General features: G+C 62.7%; 2 protein-coding genes across 4 annotated transcripts; both read right to left on the reverse strand.

Annotated features, from left to right (window-relative positions):
- Positions 1-35: 35 nt before the first annotated feature.
- On the reverse strand, positions 36-4,964 carry FANCE (FA complementation group E). Its single transcript, XM_013946607.2, has 12 exons — positions 4,893-4,964; positions 4,360-4,753; positions 3,408-4,038; positions 2,891-2,935; positions 2,497-2,556; positions 2,257-2,400; positions 2,058-2,181; positions 1,341-1,416; positions 1,126-1,192; positions 893-1,018; positions 562-662; positions 36-370 (listed from the first exon to the last, which is right to left on the reverse strand). The coding sequence occupies exons 2-12, from the start codon at positions 4,572-4,574 to the stop codon at positions 367-369; spliced, it is 1,593 nt and encodes a 530-aa protein (XP_013802061.2). The 5' UTR covers positions 4,575-4,753; positions 4,893-4,964; the 3' UTR covers positions 36-366.
- A 483-nt stretch (positions 4,965-5,447) lies between these two features.
- On the reverse strand, positions 5,448-8,517 carry LOC106487811 (probable E3 ubiquitin-protein ligase makorin-1). 3 transcript variants are annotated; one of them, XM_067310606.1, is made up of 8 exons: positions 8,416-8,517; positions 7,708-7,785; positions 7,253-7,551; positions 6,919-7,004; positions 6,571-6,770; positions 6,226-6,336; positions 6,015-6,144; positions 5,448-5,934 (listed from the first exon to the last, which is right to left on the reverse strand). In XM_067310606.1, the coding sequence occupies exons 1-8, from the start codon at positions 8,484-8,486 to the stop codon at positions 5,779-5,781; spliced, it is 1,131 nt and encodes a 376-aa protein (XP_067166707.1). In that variant the 5' UTR covers positions 8,487-8,517; the 3' UTR covers positions 5,448-5,778. The 3 variants fall into 3 exon arrangements, with proteins under 3 accessions (XP_067166707.1, XP_067166706.1, XP_067166705.1); XM_067310605.1 differs by having other exon boundaries at positions 7,271-7,551; positions 7,666-7,785; XM_067310604.1 differs by having other exon boundaries at positions 7,666-7,785.
- Between the last annotated feature and the right edge of the window lie 540 nt (positions 8,518-9,057).

A 9,057-nucleotide genomic window follows, 5' to 3' on the forward strand; every position in this document is an offset into this window, starting at 1 on the left:
CCAGGCTCCCAGAGACAGACTGGACCCACCAAAGCTTGCAAATATACTCAGTGTTTAAGCACGAAAACCCTCATCTTCGAGCCCAAAAGAGTGTGTCAGGCTGGAGCTGCATCATGCCACCGCAGACCGAATCACAGGCACTACAGGGAGCGTTCGCTCCCCGCATGCAACCCCCTCATTTCGGTTTCCTCCCAGCGATCGCCAGGGACGGGTGCAGAGGTCCTCGGCAGAAGCACACCCGCATCCCGCACGGCTTTCGGGGCCGGTCCTGGAGTCTCTGCCACGCTGGCGAGCAACCCCAGCGAGGGACGCCCGCCGCTGCACAAGGAAGCCGGCACTAGTCTCCCTTGCTGCTCCTCTTCGGCATCACCTGGAAGGAGAAGAGAAATCAGAGATCTCCCAGGAAGGGGGAAACCTGTCCCAGGTTCCCTCCAGCACACTTTCTGCTGGCATCTCGGCAGTTTCCCATCACATGCCACAAAACAGGAGAGCGGAGACGCTCCCGTCCCCGCTCCGAGCCCGCCCAGCCCTACGGAAGAGGGTGCATTTTTGCATTTTCACCTGGGAGGCGCTTCTTCCAGCACAGCCTGCAGCGACTTCTTCAGCGCCGCGTTGCTCTGACCCAGAGCGGCAGACAGACGGCTCCGATGGGCTGCTGTGACCTGGGCAGGAGAGGAGCACGGTGCTCAGACCCCGCAGCACAGCCCGCGCTCTCCGTTTCACTCCCAGCAGACGTTGCCGCCTCCTGAAGAGCAGAGCTGCGTTCCCAGGAGCCAACCTGAGAGCCCGGGCCCAGCTCTCAGGAGCAGGTCAGCTCACCCCTGGTCTGCCGCACCCACAGCCCCGGAAAGCCAAAATTCAGCACCTAGCCTTAAAAGCTGGTCTTACTCACGTGGCTTTGGTACAAGGTGAGCACGGCCGTCACCAGCTTGGCATAATTCAGCGACGTGGCGAAGGCTGGGGCCTGCCGGCACAGGGTGAGGACCAGGAGATCGAAGAGCTCAGGGGGCAGCACCTCCTGGAAGAGAGGTGCGAGCAGAGAGGAGAAGAGGCCCTCGCTCCAGCGCTCCGAGCACTGCTGGGGTCTGCAAGGAAACCCGGGGGACAAGGGGGGGGTCCCCTCACCTGCCTCCCCAGCACGGCCTGCACAACGGGCAGGAGCCTCTCCGACAAAGGCACCTCCAGGACCTGGCTGCAAAGGACAGTGAAGAAGAGACGCAGCCGGGCTGTGAGGGTTGGACATGGCGCGCCAGCTCTCCCGAGGGGCCGTAGCCAGGCAGGCCCATCCGAGGCAGGCGCGAGGGCACAAGCCAACATGCTTTGCCCCTGTATTCCTTTACCTCAACACCAGTCTCACATGCTCCGGCTCCAGGCACTCCTCCACCAGCTCACACACCAGCTTGGTCTGCTCAGGGCCTGCAAGGGCAAAGCAGAGGGGCAGAGCCTCCAGAGGCTGCCAAATCTGAGGGGATGCGCCTGACCCTGCCCAGCACCCCCTCACCCAGGGGAGTACGACCTAGTCGGGACACCCCGAAATCAAGCCCCTTCTAAAATTTGGGAGAATTCAGTTTCCTTTGTCCATCTGCAGCAAGGGTTTAATTACCACCAGTCCCCAAAGGGAGATGCTGCCCTTCGGGGATTCACGCAGACTCTTGTCTCATGTCAGCAGAGCTGCCCCCAGGGGCAGTTTTGGCCCCAGAATTAGCAGCTGGCAGGAAGCCCCAAGCCTATGGAGGGATGGCAGCCTCCCTCCAGGGGAGCTGATGCTGGAAACCAGCCGTGCTCCCCATTCCTGTTCATCTCAGGCATCTGCAAACCCATCTCCCATCCTAACATCCAAGCGTTCACCTTTCCAGGTTAAATGAGCCCTCTGTAGTTCCCAGTTCACATTTTAGGTGATAAACACCCTTCAGACTGTACTCTGCATCTAGAGCTTCCCTTTCTGCTGGATGGAGCCATTTGCAGCCCACAGCATCTCTCCAGCTCCTTCAGCTGTTCCCAAAACAATCTGCATCTCTTCAGAGAGCAGCTGAAAGGAGGGCACGAGCCCAGCTCACCTTCCCCGGGCTCCTGCAGGATTGGAGCTACCAGGACTCGGCAGAAGGGCTGCGCGTACTTGGAGCAGAACGAAGCCAGGGCAGCCATGAGGTGGCGGGAGGGCGGCTGGGCGAGTGCCAGGACCTAAGGACAGAAAAGGCAGGAGATCAGGACGCGGGTGAGGGAGACACGACCCGAAACCTCTGCCCGGGCACTTACTCGCGCGAGGAAGAGCTGCTCTGCCAGGATGGCCGCGCTGGTGTAGCTGAGATCAGGGGTGAGAGCCAGCAGCCAGGTGCAGAAACGTACCAGGAGATGTTCTGGGCAGGTGGAGAGCTGCAGGAAGGAGCACAGCCCCTCGAGCTGGTGGGGGCAGAGAGGACAGGGATGTTAGGGCCAGCAGCAGGCCCTTTGCGGCGCCGGGCACCCAGCAGTCGCCACAAGGATGCTAATGCTCACCTGGCCGGGAGAGCAGTCGTTCAGGATGCGCAGCTCGGGCGGGACGCTCCGCTCCGAGCGCTGCAGGGAAACACACTCTTTGGGTAACAGATCTCCATCAAATAAACCAAAACACAACTCTAGGGTTTGCTTCCTCCTTCCTGCCTCCCCTCTTTGGCCAGCGCTGACTCCCCAGCACAGTCACTGCTGTGCTGCTCATCGCACAGTGACACTTAGCAAGTTGGACACAGGCATCAGCATAGGAGCCCAAGGGAGGTAGCAGCTGGGCTGTCTTTTGATGCCCCTCCAGTCCTTCCCGCAAAACTCATCTCCTTATCCCAGCCCTTCTGGAGGCCCTGGGCTGAGCCAGTTTAGACCATCTGCTCCAAGGAGACAGGCAGAAGCAACCACTTACGTTGGACTCCACCTGCAGCAGCATTTTCAGCCTTGGCCCATGCATCTGGGGAAAACAAGATAAAGGAACAAAAATCAGATTGGAAGACAAAAGCAAATCACTGGTGGGGCACTGCTAGGTGGTTTTACTTTCCTGATTTCCAGGAAAAGGACAGTGGGAGGCCAATTAAAAAGTCAGCTAATGGCATTCCTGATTTGCAGAGCAATTTCCCACATTACTTGGTTTTGAAGCTGCGCAATATGACTGGCTATATGGTGAGGGGCTGGTGCTTGGCATCACCCACATTTTGAAAGGAAAGGCGAGTATAAAAAATGATAATTAAAAAAAAGTACCAAAAAACCCACAGCCCCAGCACAACTGCTGTTTGCTGTCAGTCTCAGCTCAGCTCCCTGCTCACGAGGCTGCCGCAGGCGATGGGGGGATGCTCCCATGGATGCATCCACATCTCCAGCAGCACTGCGCTGGGCAGGGCAGGACAAGGTCGAGAAACCAAAGGGATTCGAAAGCCGCCCGGTACCTGCAGAAAGGACTGGACCTCCGCTGCCAGCTCTGCCTGCGAGTTCTGCCTGGCCTCACTCGGCTCCACGGCCGCATCCTGCTGGGAGCTTTCCAGGGCAGACCCAACTGGGCTCTGAGCAGATCTGTCCCCTGATGTCTCCCCAGGCAGCTCCTCTTGGGGTCCGGGGAGGTACAGGTCAAATCCAGCCTCTTCCAGCAGCAACCTTTTCCCATGCCTCTCCTCTTTCAACTCCGGACTCTCTTCTGACGCTTTCTTGCGTTTCCCACCTTGAAACACAGAGTCAGCCGCGTCCTCGGCGGGGTTAGGCCCTTTGCTGACACACCAGTTCAGTCTCCTTTGCCCCTCTGGTTTGCTCTGGGCATTGCCCGCAATTTTCTGGCACAGGCGTCTAAGCTGCTGTTGGCACGCATCCGTCAGGGGAGCGGGAGACGGGGAGCTCTCCTCTCCCCTCAGCCCCTGCTGGAGCAGGTCTCCCAGCGTTCGCACCCAAGGATCCACAGCAGGGTGCTGCCTCGCGGCCTGAAGCAGCCGGCTGAGGCAATCCCGCGGCACCACGGCTTGCACCACGTGCAGCAGAGAGAAGAGGTTTCTTTGACACACAACAGGGAGAAGCAGCAGCAGCGGCTTACTAAAGAAGGGGGGAAAAAAGGGAGAGAGACATGTCAGAGCAAAGCCCAGCAAGGCTCTGAGTCCCTGTGTGTTAACTTGCCCTATGGGACAGGGTCTAAACGGGCTAGAATATGACAGGACACAGCCAACACCCATAACAAGCTTTCTGCAGATACGACCTGCAAGACCAACAGGCCTCCTACCAGCATCCCAACTTCCCATTTTGACCATTGCACCAGAGGAAAGAGGATGCACATTGCAGAATCAGGTACCCAACATGCCAAACCAGCCACACCGCACTGGGAAGCTCCCAGGAGCTTTGGAAGCACAGCCAACTCACACAGCCAGGGTCTTCTCCGGCCCCTCCAGCGTGGGTTCCTCCGAGCACAGGGCTGCCGTGAAAGCCTGCCAGGAAAACGCCTGCCCCGGTCCCTCGCCGGCCTGGCTGCGCTGCAGCGCCCGGAAAGCGGCCAGAGCCCCGGACGAGCCCGATGCGAGCGCATGGAGCAGGAGGCGGGATGGCTTGTCCAACCGCTTCAGCCAGGGGCGCTCCATCGCTGCGGGACTACCGGAGGGCTTGATGGGCCAACCGCGGGAAAAAACCGAGGAGAGCCTGATTTGGGTGGCAGCAGAAAGGGTGCAAGGAGGATCAGTGCATCCGGGAGCTGCTGGGTCTTCAGGTGGTTGCCCTTAGCCTGCTCACAGCTGGGGTGGTCGTGATCACAGTTTATCACCTGAGGATGCAGAAGTGTTACCGGGCCGAGGATTGCAACTGTGCTGAAGGACTGAGCACTCCCCTGAACCCTCTAAAGATAAATTAATAATAATAATAAAAACACATCACAGTTTCCCCGTTACTAATTCAAAACTCACTTTTTGCAGCTATTCCTCTCGGCACCTCCTCTCCCAGGGAGTGCAGCTGGCCAGGGCCCTCCCGTCCCCCTCTTCCTTGGGAGAGGACCCGTCCGCGGCCGCGCAGACCCGCGGGTCCCCCGGCGACCCGTCCCGGGGCAGCGGCACCCACGGGGCAGCTCGGGCCGGGCCCCGCTCGCTGCAGCCCGGCGCCGAGAGCGGAGCCTCCGCGCTGCTTCCGGGCCCGGCGCGTTAAAGGCGCGCTCGGCGCGCCGCGTATGCAAATAGACCCTATGCAAATCATCCCATATGCAAATATTTATACATTATGCAAATCGACCCTTAAAGGAACCGCGGGCTCCCCCCGGCCCCGGCCAGCCGCAGCCCCCCCTCCAAGGAGGGGAGCCCCACACAGCAGCGTTTAGCACAGCTCGTTTTATTTCATAGTTTGCACACGTGGCTTAAAAAGCAGTTTAAAACAGCGCAGCCCAGCTGCCCGGGCCTCCCCCAGGCCCAGCTGCACATGCATTAAAAACACCCCCCCCCCTTCTCCCAGCACCCACCCACCACCCTGCAGCCCCCCAGCAAGGTGCCCCCCTGGGTGCGAGCGCAAGGGGAGCGGGGAGATGGGGACGGTGCCCCCATCGCCAAGGGACCACTGCAGCCCCTTCGCCTTCGCAGGGGGGAGGACACGGTCAGTCCCTCCGTCAGAAGAAGAAGAGCTGAAAAACAGCATCCACCCCTTGCCCTCCCGCCGAGCAGCCAGGGACGCCCCTGCCGCGCACGGAGCTGCACAGAGGCGATGCCAGCAGGCAGCCAAGCACTTTAAAAGGAGATGCTTCCCCCTCCCAGAAAAGATTTTGTCGCCAAGGAGAGCATCGGGACCCAGCGGGGTGTCCCAGAGGGCCTAGTCGGAGTCGCTGAGGTCCGTGAAGAGGCTCTGCTGGCCGTAAGTCGAGTACCAGCCGTCGGCCTCCATCAGGGCCAAGGTAAGAGCCCACTCGAGGATGCAGAGCTCCTCGTCCTCCTCGTCCGAGCTCTCCGACAGAGCGGGGTCCAACTCCTGCAACACAGGACAAGGCTGAGCTCAAGCCCCGGAAGGACGGACAGACCAACACCGAGCCGGGGGCGCTGCCCACTTACAGCTGGGATCCTCGGCCGCCGCTGCCTGCGCCGAGGGGTCCAGCCAGGCGGGAACTCGTGCAGGTAGATGCAGTCCGACTTAAATGGGCAGTGGCCGTGGCTCCGGACAAAAAACTTGCACCTTATTTTCCTAGGAGATTTGGAAGCATCATTACAAGCTCGCGGGCAGAACCAGCATGGGCATCGCTGAGGTGCGATGCTGGGCACTCACCCCGTGCGGGCCTTGAAGGCTTCGATCAGCTTCTGCTTCTCATCCGCCTCCGAGACCCAATATTTGTGGGGGATGTAGTAGCTGGATGTGACACGGCACTCCGGGCAGGCCCTGGGAAAAGGCAACATGTGTAAGGGGCTTTTTCCAGGCTTGGAAAACAAGGGGAAAGGAGCCCCCAGCAGGAGGATGCAGCCCGAGAGCCTTGGGGGCCTCATCCAGCACCCCTGGGCACGAGAGGGAGAATTGCTCGCGAGCATCCCCAGCCCTGCAGCCACATCCCTGGCCCTGTGCCAATTTAGGGGTGGGAGACGGGCCTCCGAAGGGGCGACCGGCCGCGGCGCTCACTTGATGACCGCGGTCTGGAAGTCCCGGCTGCGGCGCCACTTGCGGATGCAGCCCAGGCAGTACGCGTGGGCGCAGTTGGGGAGGATGCCGAAGAGCCGCTCCTCCGGCAGCGCCTTCTCGTACACCCGGTCCATGCAGATGCCGCACACCACGGCCTCGCTCCGCGCCCTCCGCGCTGCTTCGCCCGCCTCCGCGGCTGCCTGCGAGCAGAGCCGCAGCATTTTGCGACCGTCCTGGCCCAGCGCTCGAGCCCCCAAACCGCCCCGTTCGTCGCTGGCCCGGGACACCCTGCAGCCCCCAAGCACCCAGCCACCAACACAGGGTGCCGGGGGCAAAGCCGGAGCCCACCTCTGCGTGCTGAGCCCACGTCGCCGTCTCCACCATGGCCATGCCGGAGGGAGCCGCCTGCAGTCCCAGCCCTCCCGGTTTGGAGCCTGAGGGCAGGAGAGCTCTCAGAGGGGAAAAGCACATCCCACCCAGCTGCCCTCAGGGCACAGGATTTAGCATTTAGCAATTCAGATCCCCACCCCAAAAAGCTGCTGGAAGGGCTTTACACAGCCCCAATTGGGACCACCTTGGAGATGGAGAAATGAGCTTTTGGGCAAGGACAGTCACATGCATTAGATGCTCCACCACCCCTGGGACCCTCAGCCCAGCCCCCCTCGCTCAGCCCAGCACCTACTTGAGGCACCCTGAGCACCTGCAGGGACACATTCTCCATCAACAGCCCGGCTGGGGGGATTATCAGGTGCTGGGACATTCTCCTTGTCCTCCTCTTCCTCCTCAAGCTGCACTCTTGGGAACCTGAAGGTCAGCTGCGTCGCGCTGGGTTCGGCCGGGGCTGAGCGGCGCCTGGCTCCCCCCCAGCTCCGGGCCAGCGCCTGGGGCAGGCGGACGAGCTCCGAGCCCCGGCGGCCAGGAGGCATGGGGGGCTCGTGGCCCCATTGGCTCCCCACCGGCTCCTCTTGGATGTGCTGGTAGCTGGAGGAGCCCAGGGACAGACATGTAGAGGGGTGCGTTGGCCCAACGCAGCACCCTTCTGCTGCCAGCCCATCCCCGCAGCCTCGGGCCTGGCCCGGCACCCCGCAGCCTCACCTGCAGCGCTCTCCGTAGCTGCAAAACCCGCTCTGGAAGTACCTGCAGATCTGGGCCGACTTTCTGTCGTGGGCGAAACGGCAGCTCTGGCCCCATCGGCAGGATCCGCGGGCAAAATTCCTGCAAGCCGGAGAAGCCCGCATGGATGGCGGCTGGGGCCGGCACCCGCCAGCCCTGTGCCCCCCCCGGCCACCCCGAAACGCAGGACCCGAGTGTGACCCCCCTCCCCCCCCCCCCCCCGGGCACCGGCTCCGGCTGGACGGGGCTGCATTTGGGAGCCCCCAGGCTGGTGTCCCCCTTCCACCCCGGGAGCGGATCCGGGGGGGGGGGGGGGGCGGCTGAGCAGCCCTTAGCAGAAGCAGCCCCAACCCCCCCGGGGCGCCGGGCTCTCCCGCACCTCCCCGCCCCATTCGGCCTTATCTCCCGGCTAATTGCTGAGCAAACCAAGGCCGGGGCTGGGCCGGCTGCTGGGGCCCCACTGGTTTCGGCACAAGCCCGGGGGCTCTCCCGGCCCAGGTGGGGCCGGCCCCGGCTCCCCATGGGGCACGAAAGGCGGCAGGAGCCCCCGGCTGGGGGCTTGCAGCGAGATGGGTGCCCCAGGGACCCCCAGCTCAAGGGGCACCAGCCTGGACAGGCTCAGCCTGCTGCAGCCCCGCACCCCGAGACCCTCAGCCACGGGGAAGGGGGCTGCGGGGGCATCGCAACCCACCTCGGCCCCCGGTGAGGGGCCCCCAGCACCCCCAGCCCTACCTGCACAGGGGTCTCGGGCGGCCCCCCCGGGCCCTTAGCGCCCCTGATGCCACCGGCGACCCCAGCTCCATCTCGCAGCCAGCCGGCAGAGCCCGAGGGGGCTGGGAGCCCTCCCGGGGCTATTTATGGCCTTGGATGGGCAGGGTGGGAGCACCCGAGGTCCCACCCAGGTAACCCCTGCCCGCCCCAGGCCCGGCAGCTTAACCCTTTCCCTGCTGGCTGCCCCCACCCCAGCGGTGGGGTCTGGGGCTCTCCATCCTCCCGCTTCGCAGGGAGGGGGGGTTCGGCGGCGGAGCGGGTTCAAGCCGTTCCTGCACGGAAGCCCCAGGGCCGGGTCACAGCAGGACCCCCAGCCCGGGTGGCCCAACCGCGTTTTATTTTCCCTGAGACAAGGAGAGGAAGGACGGCCGGAGGGAGGCGAGGAGATGGCACCTGGCCTCGGGTTCCCCCTCCGGCTCCCCTGCGCGGCGGGAAGGCCCCCGGGCCCCTCACGGTGGGAAATGCAGCGGGCAACGTTACAGCTTCCCCTGGGGGCAGTAAAATGAACTGGGAAGAAAAAAAAAAAAAAGCCTGGAAGATTTGCAATCGTTTCCTGCAAATTACTGGATGTTTAGACAGGGCCGAGCCCCCGGCTCAGCTCGC

This window comes from Apteryx mantelli, chromosome 25 (genome assembly GCF_036417845.1).
Source record: "Apteryx mantelli isolate bAptMan1 chromosome 25, bAptMan1.hap1, whole genome shotgun sequence".
Lineage (NCBI taxonomy): Eukaryota > Metazoa > Chordata > Aves > Apterygiformes > Apterygidae > Apteryx > Apteryx mantelli.